At 51.9% G+C, this 17,345-nt stretch overlaps 1 protein-coding gene across 1 annotated transcript in view; it reads left to right on the top strand.

Moving 5' to 3' along the window:
- Nucleotides 1-13,515: 13,515 nt before the first annotated feature.
- The window catches only part of LOC122380721 (SAM and SH3 domain-containing protein 3-like), a 71,282-nt gene continuing 67,452 nt past the window's right edge, over nt 13,516-17,345 (top strand). The window contains exon 1 of the mRNA XM_043364127.1: nt 13,516-14,076. Within this exon, the coding sequence (XP_043220062.1) occupies nt 13,870-14,076 (207 nt within the window). The 5' untranslated portion in view covers nt 13,516-13,869. The remainder of the gene's footprint in view (nt 14,077-17,345) is intronic.

Below are 17,345 nucleotides of genomic sequence, written 5' to 3'. Positions count from 1 at the left end.
GCTGGTGTGTGCTGGATGAGATGCGGGGTGAGGCTGGTTGGGTGATTTGAAAGGTGAAAGACGGAAAGGTCAAAGGAAGGGCTTCGTAGCTGAGTGAGACTGGGTACCTTGGTGCTGGTTCAATGGCGTCAAATGCAGAACTGGCACAGATTATTTATCGATCGTTTGATAGGAGCGTGACTTATTAGATGTTGAAACGGCAGAATACGCCTGAAATGGTCAGGAATTGCAGGCCAGGGTCGTGCTCGTGTTGAATTGGCTTCGTCTCTGCCTCACGACAGTGGAACGCCTCACGCCTGGCGCCGAATATCTCGTATATGAAATTTGGAGGTGATTTATTCCGGTGACGAACCTACAAACTTCGCGATATTCTTCCCTGCAAATGGTGATGACTCATTTTCAGACAATTTTTACGCAGAGCCAAGTTAAAATATTTACCCCATTACGTCGCTCGCTGCATTTCTTGCTAAGTGTAATGTTCCTTCTGCTCCGTTCTGCAGTTCTGCTCCAAGTGAGTGAAGGTTATGCTCGAATGTCAAGCACAACTGGAGTGAGCCGGTCCAGACTCGTCTCCTGCCGCTCCCGACATACTGTGGAAAATTATGATTATAAGGAACAGAAGCCTTAGGAACATATAGTAGGTATTTGGGTCTTTGATTAATGGGTCATCTGCAACGACACTTTGAAGAGAGAGGATTAGTTAGTGCTACGCATTTGTTTCTTGTATTCGTTTGCATCAAGCGCGACAGATACCTATACTGAAACGTAAAAAAGGTGCCGAGCAACAGCATGCGCCACAAACCCTCATTCCCCATATTTCCTGCAATTTTAAAAGCAAATCGTTCTCTCGGAGCCACGAGTAGGTAAGATCTCGTCATAGGTACCTATCATATTTTGATTCATCTCTGGTTGAAGGCGTTTGGTCGTCGGTTTTGCCGTATGGCGACACTGAAGCATTATGTATTTATAGTCATCGTGGCATTATGTATGTGCACTTGCAGCCTGTTCCGCTAGGTCTACCTCGAGACGAGATTTGTGTATTAGTCTGTTGGGCCAAGTAGCTTACGGCTGTGTAGTGCGGTGCAGTATAATTACAGGGATGTAATGCGGCGCAGCATCTGGTAGTGCTCTGCGACAGAGGAAACCTGCTCGCCCTCTTTAGTACACAAGAAGAAACCGAGTCTTGTGCTGAGGAACATTGTCACTCGTTTGACGGTGACAAAATTTTTATCGGGGTGCATCTCACATTCGGTGTGATAGCGTTAATCCTTCACGGGCATAGGCGGCGGAACGGGGGGGGCACCGGGGCACCGTGCCCCCCCTTGGATTCTGCAAGGGGGCACCAATAGCAAGGTGCCCCCCCTTAAATTTGATGTATTAGTACCAGGGGCGGATTCGGGAAAACTCGGGAAATTCGGGAAAGGGGAGGTTCATGAATCGAAGTGGTGCCCCTACCTAGTACCTATGCCCAAAATTAAAACCTCAACGGATTTCGCCCACTTAATTTTGGTGGTGCCCTATTTTCAGTTTTTTTTGCTTTATTTTTGGTTAGTCATGTGATGACTGGTGCCCCTGCTAAGCCGCTGGTGCCCCTGGAAAGACTGTGGTACCTACCTACCCTGCCCCCTGACAAGCCTACGGTGGGCCCTGACATGACTTAGGTGCCCATGGGCCCTGACAGGCCCGTGGTGCCCCTGACAGGCCTGTGGTGTCCTTGCTAGGCATGTGGTGTCCCTGGGCCTTGGCAGGTTTGTGGTGCCCCTGTTAGAACGTAGGTGCCCTTGACAGGTTTGTGGTGCCTCTGACAATCCTAAATTGCCAACGACAGGCTTGTGGTGCCCTTGACAGGCCCATGGTGCCCTTGAGAAGCCGGTGGTTCCCCTGCGAAGCCGATAGTGTCCCTGACAGGCCTCTGGTGCCCCTGGCAGGTCTGTGGTGCCCCTGGAAGACCTGTAGTGCTTTTGCTAGGCCGATGGTGCTCCTGACAGGCCTGTGGTGCCACTGACAGGCCCGTGGTGCCCCTGCTAGGCCTTTGGCACCCCTGGCGGGCCTGTGGTGCCCCTGTCGGCTGTCAGGCCTGTGGTGCTCCTGGCAGGCATGTGGTGACCCCAGGCCCTAAGTCATGACACATGTGACCTCCACCCTGGGATTCGCCACTGATTAGTACTGCGATGGCTTCTTGGGAATTATACATGTAGGATAAATGGAATTTATCAAACGACAATAAGGAAGAGACAAACACATAGGTACTTGAGGATCAGCTTAAAGTTAACCACACATACGGGCAGGGGTGTAATTTTCCTAAAATGATTGTGGGTGCCCAGCTGTAGGGGCGCCCGGCGCCAGGCCGTTTTGGGGCGTGATAGATATTCTTTATGTGGGAGCCTAAATTAACACCGAATTTGATAACATTGCTAGCCGAATGGCGCTTCAAGTGACGTGTCTGACTAAGCAAATACACGCTTAAAAGTGGAAACTGACCGGAAGGACGTAAAAAATATGTAGAGAGGCGCCATCCAGTAGGAGGGGCACCAAATGTGGAGGCGCCAGACGGTTACGACTTACGAGGGCGCCGTGAGACGATGAAAAGGGCGCCATTCTCTTAGGAGGGCGCCGAGTGATTGAAAACGCTATGTGGTCTAGGGGCGCTAAGAGGCCAGAAGGGCGCCGCACAGTCAGTAGTGCTACGTTGGTGGGGACGTGGGGGCGCCAGATGGTTACGAGGGCGCCTTGAGATCATGAAAAGGGCGCCATTCTCGTAAAAGGGTGCCGAGTGATTGAAAACGCTATATGTGGTTCAGGGGCGCTGAGAGGCCAGAAGGGCGCCGAATAGTCGAGGGATGCACGGTGAACAGAGACCTAAGGACGCGAGACGGTCAGGAGGGCGCCGTTAGACCATGAGAATGGCGCGGTGCTGTCAAAAGTGCGCCATTCTCCCAGAAGGGCGCCGAGTGATGATTAAAAACGCTATCCATGCTCGGGGTTACATGAGCAGAGTTAATACGCATTACAAACGGACTACAATGGTGAGCGAATAGGAAAATCCGTTCCTGATACGCATTTACTTGCTCATGTAACCCCGGTACATGAACGCGAGACGGTTAGGAGGACGCCGTTAGAGCATGCGAAGGGCACCGTGCTCTCGAAAGGACGCTTGCAGCCTTGTAAAAGACTTGTGGGTGCTTTTTCATCATTGTGGGGGCATAATTCAGGATTGTGGGTGCATATGCCCCCACAAAGAGATATAAAATTAGGTACACCCCTGCATACGGGGGTGAACTGCAATTTTCGTTTAGTAAAAAAAAAAAAAATCATCGTGTCAGGGCTGTGACGAAAAATAAGTGGCCTAAATCCGATGAGAAAACAGGATTTGGGGGTACCCTAGGTTTGGCTCCTTGAGCCATGGTGCCCCCCCTTGTCTCAAATCGTTCCGCCGCCTATGTTCACGGGGCGTGTCCGTTTTCACGTTTTCCTTCATCTGGCCGACTGCACTGAAGCGTGCGCCCGACGCGATGCTATCAGCAGATGGGAATATCCCTCAGACGTTGCTGTCTCACACCTGCCACTCGGACGGTCTCCGTGCTGTCTTCAGGCGCCGGCTGGGACTACGCCACACTTCCGGGGCAATATTTACCCTATGTCTTCTGCCGGGGGGTGAGGGGGATCGGCTGTGTCCCATCAGAGGCGGTCCTGTTTGTACATTCATCTCGCCGTGTGCCCCGCCCCTTCCCTCTCCCGTCCCCGCCGCACTCACAAATGTGCGTGTTTATTCTGAACATAAACACGCGGATTAGCACTCGCGTTCGGTCCTTTTCTCGCCAGACACGCGCTCTTGTTCAAGCGCCGTGTATCGAGGGAGATATCGCGTCGAGCTCGAGCACTTTTCGCCTTGATGCTAATTCTCCAATCTCTCTTTCCAAGTTCGAGCCGTGCGCTGCGGTTGTGCTGCGCCGTCTCTTGCAAACACGCATTACGGGGTTATCCGTGTGCGGTTTTTGCGCTGCGGTGCCGTGTCAATAACGCTGTGCTCCCTCCGTCACCGACACCGCGGCCGGCTGTGACCTTGGTGATGACATTGCTCAGTTCCCGGCGCCCGGCCCGCCCGGCCTGCCACCTGAGCCCCGGCTGGCGGGCGCAGCTGCTGGTGGCTCCCCGAGCTGTATGTACCGGCGCCGAGCGCGGTGGGTTTCCCAGGCCACAACTGACGTCGCCGCGGCCCGGGTCGCGAGGCGAACAACAACCAACAGCACGTGCCAGGCGGACGGGTGCCGACAGAGAACGTGCAAAGTGCGACTACTTGAGGCAGGAGTCTCTAATCAAAATAATTGACGGATGGTCTGAGCATAGGATTGGCAGCATTTGATTACGTGTTACATAATTTGGCTTAGGGAATCCCGGCCGCACTGTTCCCAATTCATCACGATTTTATACATTTTCGTGCGTTCTTTTGCGTTATAAAAGGATTTAGATAGATTGACCGTCATTTACGCGCTATTTCTCGGTTTGCATTGCACATCGTTATTCGCCACAAACATTTCCTTGGTTAAGTTTGTTTCCTAATTTTTTTACAGGAACCAGACATGAAATGTCTGGCGACATAGGCGTAGGAACAGGGGGGGCCAGGTGGGCAAGTGCCCACCCACTTTTCGAGGTGGGGGGCCAACCATGTGTTTTGGCCCACCCACTTTTTACTCAAGGCCCCTTGTCTCGATTTGATAGGACGTCGTCACCTTCCAGAATAAACAAACTCGGTAAAAATAAGTTCCACGAATCCCCACGCACGGACTCTCAAGGGGCAGTGATGGATCCAAGGAGGCCCTCTGTACGAGTACATACTTGTCAGTCGAAGCCCCTGAGACTGATGGCCTGAGAGACCCTAGTGGATCTGAGGAGGCCCCAATATCCACACTGGTCTGGGGAGGCCCCTGACACTGGCGGTCTGGGAGGCCCCTCTATCCATACTAGTCAGAGGTCTGAGACTGGTGGTCTGGGAGGCCCCTCCATCCACACTAGTCAGAATAGGCCCCTGACACTGGCGGTCTATCCGAGGCCCCCTACCCTCACTAGTCAGAGGAGGCCCCTCTATCCTCAAAAGTCAGAAGAGGCCCCTGAGACTGCTGGTCTGGGAGGCCTATCCATCTACACTGTAGTCAGAGGAGGCCCCTGAGACTGATGACCTGATAGGCCCTTATAATCACACCAGGCAGAAGAGGCCCATGAGACTGATTGACTGAGAGGCCCTTCTATTCATACTGGCCACAGGAGACCCCCAAAACTTTCGGTCTGGGAGGTCCCTCAATCCGGCACCAGTCAGAAGAGTCCCCTGAAACTGATGGCCTGGGAAGCCCTTATATTCACACTAGGCAGAAGAGGCCCCTGAGACTGATGGTATGAGAGGCCCTCATATTCACACCAGTCAGAAGAGGCCCCCGAGGCTGATGGTTGTGAGGCCCCTCTGTTCATATAACTGGCCACTGGAGGCCCCTGAAACCGATGGTCTGGGAGGGCCCTCTATCCACACTAGTCAGAAGAGGCCCCTGAGACCGATGGTCTGAGAGGCTCTTATATTCATACTGGCCACGAGAGGCCCCTGAGACTGGTAGTCAGAGAGGTCCACTCCTAATGAATCTAAGGGGGCCCTCTATCCACATTTACACTTTTCTAGGGAGGCCCCCGAGACTGATGGTCTGAGAGGCCCTTTTATTTATACTGTCCACAGGAGCCCCCAACGATTAATGGTCTGATAGGCTCTTTCATTTATGCTAACCAGAGGAGGCCCCTAGGATTGATGGTCTAACAGGTCCTTCTATTTATACTAGCCAGAGGAGGCCCATGAGACTGATGGTCTGAGAGGCCCTTCTATTCAAACTACATAGACAGATGAGGCCCCTGAGAATGATAGTCCGAAGAGCCATGCGGCGGCAACTGACCGTGGCCATATTTCGGCTCGGTAAGGCCCCACAGAGCTCATGAGAGCACCTCAAGGGCTCCTAAGTAGATACGCTTATCCCCATAAGGGTGGCATAAGGGCTTCTGAAGGCTCCTTGTAGGCATCTAAGGGCCCTTTCCGGCCTCTAACGGCTCCACCCGCCTGTGATGGCTCCCCACCAGTGTTTATGAGCGCCACACAGCGGCGCCTTTGAGGGTCATACTAGTGACTCCTAGGGCCCTACATCGGTGGCTCTCGGGGCCCCACACCGGCGCCTCTGTGGGCCACCACACCTGTGCATCTCAAGGCTCTACAGGTACAGGTCTCGCGGGTTTTAGCGGTAGGTTTTGCACCTAGAAAATTTAGTGTACTTCAGGCTATATCTTCGTCGTCTTAAGCTTTTAAGTGTTGAAGATGCGATCGACTTGTTGGGTAACAAGCCGGCCATGACCGTGTAAAATGGCTTCATCGTAGATCGATTAGTTTCTGAGATATAACCGGAAATGTAAAAGTTCAAAACCTACCGCTTAATCTCGCGAGACCTGTACATCTGAAGGACCCACACCGACACCTCTGAGGGCCCCACACCAGTGTCTCGGAGCTCTGAAGGCCCCACACCGGTGACTCTGAGGACTCACCGGCTCCTGAGAGCACCATGTTGATGTCTAACGGCTCCACAAGGTATATAAAGGTATATACCTTTTGTTTTTTTTTTGTGTTTTGTGTTTTGCTACATGTAGCAAAACACCCAACCCTCCTAACAGTGTTCTATTACCTTCTTCCTGGTGTTCATTTGGAAGCGCGAGTAATTTAAGCGGGGAAGGGACTAAATTAACTTTCCTCAAGTGCTCAGATATGTACTGTGCAATTACACCGCTAACGGTGTTAATATTTTTCTGTGTGTACTAGTTAGCTCTTGAAGGGAGTATGTAATAGGTACCTACAGCTGCGCCTTCCATGTCCATGAATGCACAAAAACGCCAGGTAGACCGAGACAGACTGCAGAGGTATGCTTTTCGTTATTTGTCATCTTGGTTGTAAAGGTACCAGCGTCCAGCCCTCTTAAGAATCTGCGCTCGGAGATTACCAAATACCGACTTACAACTGATTTGAACTATACCAGTCATGGCAAGATGCCGTTTTAAGCGAGTCAAGGGTCCGTAAATGCGGCATATGCGTAGCAAGCAAGCCATTCGACCTGTAGGCTGTAACCATGATGCAGCGCCTCTATTCCCGGCCTGATGCTGCTCCTGCTTCATGCACATGGCACATACAGTGCAATGCTAATCTAGCCCATACATCAAGAGCCCCAGTGTCGCTGCTGCCGTGGGGCCCGGCATTGCGCGAATGCCGGGAGGTTACCGGTCGGCTCTCCCCTGCACCTCAGTCAGCGGACTCTCCGTGACTGCACGGGGATCCCCTCATGCTCTCAAAATCCCAGCCCTGCATGGCATTTATAGACGGCATCTATACTATATGCATCGCAAAACACGAGCGAGGATGGCAGCGATGGTCGTCGGCCGTCGCATGGCTCGTGCACTCTAGCTCGGGATTCCCGCATTACTAGGCATTCAGCAATCAGTGAATTTATTCTGAAGCTGTGACATTAGCTCGTAAGCGATGTCACGGCCGACCCTGTTTTGGTTATCCCGTCCCCTCCTGCGCCCTGTGCCCTGTCCAATGCCCACCGAGGTGTTGTGGCCTGTCGCGCTGTCCTGCTGGACATTCTGCTTTCCATCGCCGCCTGACAACTCAGAAGGGTGGACATTCTAAACAACGAACAGCGCTCTGAATGCAGTCCGGAAACTGCATGTCATGCCATGAGGAAGGCATCAGTGGTTTGCTAGAGGGTATGAGGAAATAAAGTAAAGCAGGACTGGGTTACGTTTAATGTCAGCGTTGCAGTCTCCCGGTTTTAGGTATTCCAAGCATCGGTGTTATGTAGGTACGATTTAACCCGGCACCGCCTGCAGTGGCGGATCCAGGGGGGGGGGCAAAATGGGCATTTGCCCCCCCCCCCCCAAACGGCATGATTTTAACATTACGCCTATGGACGATGCATGGAAAGAATCGATAAATTTTTATGGTTTGCCCCCCCCCCCAAACCTCTGAGCTGGATCCGCCTCTGACCGCCTGGGCTATTTCCGTACCCACGACAGCCTGGGGGGGGGGGGGGGGGGTCGGATCCGACCCCCCCCCTGTTATCTCGAGAACCAATGGTCGTATCGAGCCCCGCGAGGCGGCGTTCGAAAGGTCTCTACGAGACCTTCCCAAAGCACTCTTAAGATTTTTAGATTGAGGTCAACTTTCGGGTCAAGGTCAGGTCAAAGGTCAAATTCTGGGGTTTTGCATGATTAGGCTTACGGACAGCGGAATCGACAGCTGCTGCTCGAAACTCACCAAAAATGACCTCTAAGACCTAGTGAAGGTACCATGTGCGTATAGGGGTCATACTAAGTACGGGTCAAGGTCAGGTCAGGTCACGAAAGGTCACGGTTTTCACTTTCTGCTACATGGCCGTGCGACACATGTTTTATGGCTTATTTTTCACGCCGAATCCGATGGTAATGGTTATATGTGACCCCAAGTCACTGTGCTTGGTGATAAGTGTGCATTGAAAGCATAAAAAATCGTTTATACCATACATAACTAAGCGAGGGCTAAGAAAAAAGGTCAATTTTTCAACTTTTTATTTTTGACATAACAATGCACTTTCCTAGACGAGCTTTGTCCCAGGAATCTAGTGGTGCCATTTGTTTTCACATGCGATGTTCAGAAGTGCCTCTAATTCACGAAAATACTTATGACGTCACCATGCCCTATGCATGTTGGAGCTATTTTTTACAATTTGGGGGTCAAAAATCACGATAGAACGTTGAAATTTGGGACATCCAATGTTCTAATAGAGCTCTACAACATATATTCCGGTTTTTTGGAAATTCTCAAAATTTTGGATTTTATTAGCTGTTTTCCAAAAAAATATACTTTTTGGAATTTTTAGGGGTGAAAACCGCATTTTATGGAAAATCCGAGATAGCCATTTTAAAGAACTTGTTGCGCTGCGTCCATTCATGTTCTTAATTTGCAATTTGCTTTAAACCCTGATTTTTGGCGATTTTTCAAACATTTACCACTTTTTGACTGAAAACGCCATGTATTTACATCACTAAAATCGATATATCTAAAAAAAAATTGGAAATTTTTTGTTCTTAAAAATTGCACAGGAGACATCAAATTGATGGGGGAGAAGGTGTGCCAAGTTTCAAGTCGATAACGTAAGCGGTTCATAAGTTATTCAAGAAAAACGGAGGGGGGGTCGGATCCGACCCCCCCCCCCCCAGGCGGTCGCGGGTCTTACTATACAAAGCCGCCTGCACTTTTAGCTCGTGCTGCGCATATCCGTGACTTCATCTCAGTATCGTTCAGCTCAGGCGAGCAGATTACTCGCCCTTCCGGCTGTGTACTGTGTAGGAGGTCCCAGTCAGCGTTATGTCAGCAGCGGAGAAGCCGCCGACCGCCGAGGGCATAACATCGGTCCCGGACCCGGTACTGGACAGTGTCAGAAGGTCCCCGGGTCACATGACCGGCAGGATACGCCGAGTCAGCCTGTTGTCATGGTAACCGTACTGACCACAGCCGCGCCCGACCGCTGCGGCTCGTCATGGATACATGAGCCGGATATACACAGGGGGCGGGTCGCTGAGACGGGCAGGGCAGATGTCAGCGAGAGGGGCCGGCAGAGAAGTTCGTCTGGGCCGTTCCAACTCCTTGATTGTGGTTTTCAATATCACTGAGCAACAGGTCAGACCTTCTTTGGCTGACTGACTATAATAGGCACAGAGCAAGTGCATGCGCATGATTCATTGTCGTGTACATACCTACCTATTGAACATGCTGTTTGATGTCAACGCGACCCAGTACAATCACAATGCACATTGCACGATGAAAGTGCACATGTGATGCGTCAGTTTTCGGCTGAAGAGAGCAAGGGTATGTCAAACAATCTCTTTGTTGTTGAGCGCTGCGCAGTTTCTGTTTGCGCTAACGGTATACTATCGCCGACTCGTGCCAAATGCCAAGTAGATTTGCATGCTCTCGATAAGAAAGCCGCTGTATCCATGACTGCAGCATGTATTATCTGCATATTTTGCCTCACGTGTGCACATTGTCCATGACATCATTGATATGTTTCGGCTCGCAATTCGAAAGGTTACAGGCAGGACGTTATGCTTGTCTGGATAAAGGAATGTTTTTCATCCTGCAATAAAAGCACGGATCTGTGCTGGATTAGATGTCAAAATTAGCGTTCAGCGATGTTTTGTCTCCCTTGGAAAGATTTTTGTAAAGTATATCCCTGCGGGTCAGCACATCTCCCAGTGGAACGAGCAGACTGGCAGGAGTTGCCTGCACTGGCCAGTCTTCTTCTGCAGTGGAAGCGAGAAAGGCAAGATCGTCAGTCGTCCAACTCCCATTTTAGCTAATTCCATACAACGAAAATCATTTTCGGAAGTTTGGAGGAAACCTTCAGTTCTATTTCCTAAACGCATACAGATTACAGCATCTTTATATTCATTATAAAATATCTTAGTAATAATGCATACACTTCAGTCACATCTAACTAATTTCTTATCATTTCCACTCACTGACCTTAGGACAATGAGTGTCGTATTTTTTGGCACCAGGTAAACGTCAAACGACTGCAGTTGCTCGGTGGATTTACTAAAGCAACTGTGCACACATGCACTACAGCAGTGTACTCGTGTAGTGCATACAGCCTTCGGCCGCGGTCGAGCTGCACTATATTTGCTCGATCCTGGTTTGCGGTTACGGTGTAGGTAGGTGCGCGCTGCGCAGCGCCGACTGAACCTTTTGTTTTGCAGGTAGCGCTGTAAAAGCGGCACCTACGTAAATCGTGTAGGCACGTGATGCGGCAGAGCTCTATGTATTTCAAGCGCAACGCTCACGAGCCGGAGCCGAGTTTTGTCGTACATCCCGATTGTGAGTTCCCAGGCCAAGAGCAGCACAACATTTATGGTGTCACATAGGTAGGTACTTACGTACATACAACACACACTAAACAATGCGTAGCGTTTTTCGTTATCATGTTACCATAGCTTGGCGCAATCCAACGATGTGTTTGATTTGATTTTTTACGAACTTGAGCCATTACCCATTCATTGTTTTGATCCGCTTTAGCCACGGAAGTGCTTAACCTACGTGCAGTGCACAGTATAACGTGAATGTTCATATAGCGGATAAACTTCCTTTGGACGGCAAACGGCGTAACGTCACCGCGCGTGTTTCCCAGTTGCCCGGTTTCCTCCAGGACTGATGCAGCTGCGTCACGGGCGTCATAGCTGCGTCAGAATGACTGACAATCCACAGTGCCATTGTTGAGTGGTAGGCGTCATCGCCCAGCACCGGGTAGCGACCGGCGGTACCGGGCTGACCCAGCACCCCTGCAGGTCACAGACCGGGGGGGGGGGCGGGGCGGGGGGCAGGAGGTCGCGGGCGGGCGGGACGAGCGGACGGCAGGGTGTGGCTGCATTCTGGCCGCCCAGCCGGGCGCGACGGTCGAGTTTGAGCGCGGCGCGCCCGGCCCACTGCGCCGGTGACCTCGGTCGTCGTGACTGGTGATCGGGCGGGGTGACCTCAGCGCCCGCGGCGGTATTTTGACCCCGGGAGGCCCCGCTATCGCCGCGAGGTGATGTCACCTGGAACCCATGGCGATGGGGCGCTGCCATCCGTCCATACCATGAGCGGCAGTGCATAACTCTGGGTAGAAGCGAGCTTATTGATCATTTTACCAGCATTCCTCAAGGTGTTTCAATGCGATATTAACCCTCGCATGTGTGCGGCGTTTGCCAGCTTCTAATGTGTAGGGGGGGGGGGGTCGGTTGGACCCCCCCCCTTGCCGTTTGGCTCCTGATCGAGCTAGAGCTTCGCGGAAAAAGCGAGCGTGTTGCCCGTGACGAGAGGAAGCCGATGATACCCAATTTTAAGGTCCTAGGTCATTGGTTGACCTTCCAGGTCAGGTCAATGACCCAAAGTCGGGAAAATCGGGACCTGTTAGAAAGTCGTAAAGTGTGGCTGCTAAGGGGTTTTTCGGGGTGCTGATCACGAATATCGTGTTAGTTTTGATCACAGATGATGTCTTGAAGCATTTAGACCAGGTCGGGTCAGGTCAGGTCAGGTCAACCAGTAGGCGTCGTGACGGGTAATCGTAGTACGTGTCAACCGCCTCTGACAGCTTCGTAACATGTTACGAAGTCACCAAAACTACTTCGTAAATGTTCAAATGGTTGCTAAATTCGAATTCAGCTCCAAAAACTAGCCTAGAAACATGTAAAACTCGAAAAAGTGACCCGAGGTCACCCGAGGTCACCAAAGGTCAATGACCTGACCTGACCTTCAGGTGACCTTGACACACACGGGAGTAACATCAAATCACATGTTTGAACGTTTGAAACCACAAAAAGCTTGCAAACACGCGGCTAGTGCGAGCCGACATACGCGAAATCGCGATTCCGGCCAAACATGGTCTCGGAAAAGAGGTCACAGGTCAAAGGTCATTTGGGTCAGGGTCATGAAATTTACAGGGTAGGTGTAAAATTGATCAATGCGAGGGTACTGAAAGTTTCGTCGCGATCGGCCGCTTTTTACGCGAGTTATTCGCGAAAAACCATGGGGGGGGGTCCATCCGACCCCCCCCCCCCTACACATGCGAGGGTTAATAAATAGTAAGCAGAACGGCATATCGGCAGTTATAAATATATTTCTAAGCTGAATGAGCGCGAATGAAATCATCCAACCATCATGTGCCCAGCACTTGCTTAGCACTTCATGCATGAAGTCAATTGAAGAAGCCCGACACCACGTGATACCGTTCCAAACCTACGTGACCAGCCCCATACCGGGGCATACCCACCCCGTTCCAGGCAGTCGTTTGGCACATGTGCACGCCACTCCCTTTTTCGTGCACCGCGGGGCGCTCTTGGCCTCGGCTCCTCCCTCTCGTCTCCCCAAGTTCCGCGCTCGTGACCATTAGCAGCTCGTCTCCCCTCTCTCTTTCTCCGCCCTTCGGCACTCTCGCCACTCTCCCATGACGGTGTGAGGGAGCGGGTGGGGTGGGTGCAGGGGAGGGGTGCCAAAATCCTTGTCCAGAACCGCCCCCTGTCTCTTCAGTCCGGTCACAGATTATATCGGCCTGTGCTGTGCCGTTTGGGTGACCTGTGTTGTAAAGCTTGGATTCTGCGGTGTCCTGTGTTGTAAAATGTGCATTCTGTTGTGCCTGCCGCCCCATTTGTGCCAGTTCGTACCGTGGTGCGCCGGGTTAGGCAGGGTCAGACCGTGACAAGCCACATCACACCGTGCCCTATCTCGCCGTGTGTCATGTCATTCCATCCCACCGCGCCGGGCCTGGCCAACTGGGGAAGGGGAGGGGTACAGAGGGAGGCTGCAGCGCCGGGATGCCAGGCGAGGCCGCGGGGAGGACGGGCCGCTCTGACTGACTCACCCGCACCCCTCCCCCGGCGCTCCCCCCGCCCCCGCCGGAGCTGGAATCACGTGTCCGCCCTCAGCACTCGGCGGCGGGGAGCGCGCCGGGCGGCGGGGAGCGCGCCGGGCGGCGGGCATCAGTTGGTGGCGTCCGGCCGGCCGGCGTGGAGCGTGCACAGAGGGCCGGCGGCAGGGGCGAGCGGCGTGCACAGGCGGCGTGCACACAGCGCAGTGCACAGTGTGGTGCACGCGTCGGTTAGTACCGTCTGCCTGAGCTGTGTGAGCACAGTAATGTGCTGATTGGTGAACTGAGGCGAGGGAGCCGCAAAACATTCAGTGCTGGTGCTGTGTTGAGTAGAGGCGGACTCTCTGAGCTGAGGACAAAGTGTGGTGCGAGGACTGAGTAGAGAGACGTGACTGCTGTTTGTTTGGTACTGGTTACCATGGAGACCGTGAGGGACAATCAGGAAGGACCGGTGAGTCTGGAGCCAGATGTCTGGATTCAGGATACATCCATCCGGGACACTCCTGGAAACACCCCGGAGTCCACCAGGAGTCAGGAGACTCCCGTCAAGAGTCAGGAGAAGGGCGGAGGTCTCCTGGGAAAGCTGCGCCGTCGCTCCTCATCCGCCAGCACCACTCCTGTGAAGGTCAGTCACGAGATAAACACCGGCTCGCTGTTGCGAGTTCACACGGACAATCCATATCCGCCGGTTTACTGTTCACGCAATGTGGCATTTATGATCGTCCAATAAAACCCGGAGGTTTCATGAGAGCGCAGTTTCTCCCTCAGTCCCTGCAGCATGATGCACACAAATCCGACTCAGACCTGCATGCCGTGAATTCCAGTGCCGTCTAACGTAAGGTTAGCACCTACAGTCGACCCTAGGCTACAACCTTGGCATGCGCATGTCTTTCTCACGCCTTTGCTGACCCTATCATATGACAGGGGCGGCGGTTGTTTTCCCCACGCACCCCTGTTTGTTGACTTTTCACGGGGCTCCGCGCCTAAACTAACTCCAGCCATGCGAGGGGCCGATAGAGGGTGACGCACGGTACCCCTCACCTCCACACTCCATGACGGTCCACTACGGGCCGTATGCAGCTGCAATTACGGCTGATTGCCATGCCGTTTACAGCGAGCAGCCATCCGGCAGCTATTCAAGGGCAGGTGGTCGGCTATTCCCGTCCCAGACTGAGACAGGCGCGGGGGACTCGGCCGCTCGGATGGCGGCTGGCCCCCGTGGTTTTCCAGCCAGTTTGCAGCCCACCAACAGCTCCCACTGTTGCCAAAGCCGCCGGGGTGACGTGTGCGCTCTGGTTTGGCACGAGGCCTCTTTGTGGCACTCGATGATGTAATGTTATTCTGTAGCCGGAAATAATTTGTCTGTCTTTGTTTGCTTCATTGTGGTGCTACTTTGATCTAAACTTACATATTTTGAGAAGTTGGATGGTGGAAGTAAGTACAATGACCACGGGAACTAGTCGTTTAAAATGTTTTTTTTTTTACTTAGGTATAGATGAACGCAGTTTGCCGTTGGCGGTTCGGCAGTCATGCATCCCATCCCATGCGGTACATCAATGGTCCGCGCGACCTGCCTACGCTAATGAACGGTCATTGGACATTGGACAAGTCCTTTGACCGACCAAGCGTGATAGAGAGAGCGGACAGAGGGACTCACATAGAGGCCACCAGGCCGTCACGGGGCACGGGGCTGTCACGTGGCGGCACGGGGCTGTCACGTGGCGGCACGGGGCTGTCACGTGGCGGCACGTACAGCTGTGAAGTGTCACAGGCGGAAAGAGTGCGCCACGTGAGGGAAGTGTGAGGCCACAAGCAGCTGCGAGGGTCACGATAGTTCAGCATGGGGTGGATTGTGACGGTTGTCATGTGGAGTCTCCTAGCGCCATTGAATGATCTATGGTCAGTGGCCTATCTATCCCTGGACGCGCACTGGCAGCACGTATAGACAGGGAACCGTGATACAACTTAAAAGGCTACCTGGCCTTGGTAAGACCGGTAATCCGTGGGCTTCCCATGCGCTATGCGGGTCAGCTCGTGGATCTGAGCGTGTCCAGTGGCAGTAGCGGGAGATTGGACGGAAAAACTGCCACCGGTGCCGGGCTAAATGGACACATCCTGACCACAACGCGACTGGGACAAATTGTGCATGTTGGCTTCAGTGTTCGAATGATTTAATGTATTTTTTCTTTCTTTTTTACCCTTTTTCAAGCATCGGTAAATAAGCATTTGTAATAAATAATTACGTTTGCATTATTTTTTTCTTCGCCTTAGAAAAGACATCTATCATTTGTTACATACCAACCTACGAATCTCGCAAGGGAGTGACTGGGATAATAGGTAGAAAAGCTGCGTGTTGTAAATGCTTTGGTGCCTACATCATTTTCTTCCTTGGCAACTGTAACGCGTTTGCCCCAATTACTTACCTACCGTAATAAAAGTACCTATTACAGGCATTTGTTCTTATTTTCTGTGCATACGCGAGCGGGTTGGCTCATGGCTGTAGGAGCAGTCAGATTGGTGAGCTCATAACCTGCCATTGTGCTTTGTCGTTTATTCCGGCGGCTTGTAGGCTTTCTAATAATGTAAATGCTGTAAGTAAATTGAACCACATACGTGTTATACATTGAGCAGGGACAAAGAGGCTGAGTTTTCCTGTTATGCAGAGACTAGCGGAATAACCACAAACAAAGGAATGACTTCAGTTCAACGTCGTCACGGCATAGACGGTGACCCTACTTTTGTTAAGAAGTTTGCGTTATTGTGTATATGGCATGCTACCTATCTTGCAGAGCGTAAACTGAGCACAGCTAAACGAAGCTAAACTGAGCTGAACTAGTTCCTAAGCATGCTGCCTATTTAAGTGACGTATGGCCCAAAATCCAACATTTTATAGTGCCTATACTTCTCACCTGGTGATGCCCCTTTGGTGTGGAATTCTGCGATAGCTACCGATAGGCAACTAACTATGCTCGCTACAGTGTATTCCAGGTAACTCTTCAGGTCATTCCAGGGATTTGTGTGCGTCTTGCGTACCCAACACCGGGCTGTGATTCAATCCACAAACCGGTTTTTGAGTCCACTGTTATCAAATCCGAATATGATTCAGCGCAGGAGTCGATCTGATGCCTGTAGTTTTTATCACGCTGACCTGGCCGTTTTGTGAATCAGCAGCCAAACCGGTCGGCTAGTCGTTTTATGTATAATTAGCGCGTTAACATTGGCCAGTCATCCTTCCGAGAGCCGAGCTGTCCATGCACGTAGGTCGTGCAGCTGGAGGAGGCTATAGGCATTGAGGCTATTGAGGCGAGGTGAGCCCATAGGCGCGGGAACCGGGGGGGGGGGGGGCAGTGAGAGCAGCTTGCCCCCCCAAGTCTGGGGCCGTGGACAACTTTAAGACGGAATATCACACTTTTTTTTGCAAATGTTTTCTTCTTTGTTGAAAAAGCCAAGGGCCAAAAAATAAGTGGCCTAAAACCGGCGAGAAAACTGGATTTGGGGGTACCTTAAGTTGATCTCTATTATGGTGTGCCCCCCAGTCTGAAAGCATATAAGTTCCCGCGCGGTGAGCCTCCAGTAACTTCATGGCTCATTGTAGCTCCACGGGATGCGTTTACTCGTAACGGTTGTAGTAAAGCGTCTTCAGCATGGTGTCCCTCATAGGTCTACAAGTAGTTGGGTTTTACTCTGTAAGAATTTTGGGTTTTACCAAGCTCGAAAATGCCGAATGCTGAAGACGTCTTTTCTCTCTTACTTTCCCTCGCTCTTTCCCTCATTCTCTCTCTCTCCTCTCTCTCTCTCTCTCTCTCCCCCCCTCTCTCTCTCTCTCTCTCTCTCTCTCTCTCTCTCTCTATTTACCTAACATAAATCATAGCAGCTACTTTGAAATTATACACG

This window comes from Amphibalanus amphitrite, unplaced genomic scaffold (genome assembly GCF_019059575.1).
Source record: "Amphibalanus amphitrite isolate SeventyFive unplaced genomic scaffold, NRLGWU_Aamphi_draft 000105F_arrow, whole genome shotgun sequence".
NCBI lineage: Eukaryota > Metazoa > Arthropoda > Thecostraca > Balanomorpha > Balanidae > Amphibalanus > Amphibalanus amphitrite.
Note: the sequence above shows the minus strand (reverse complement) of the source record. Positions and strands in the feature narration are given on the sequence as shown.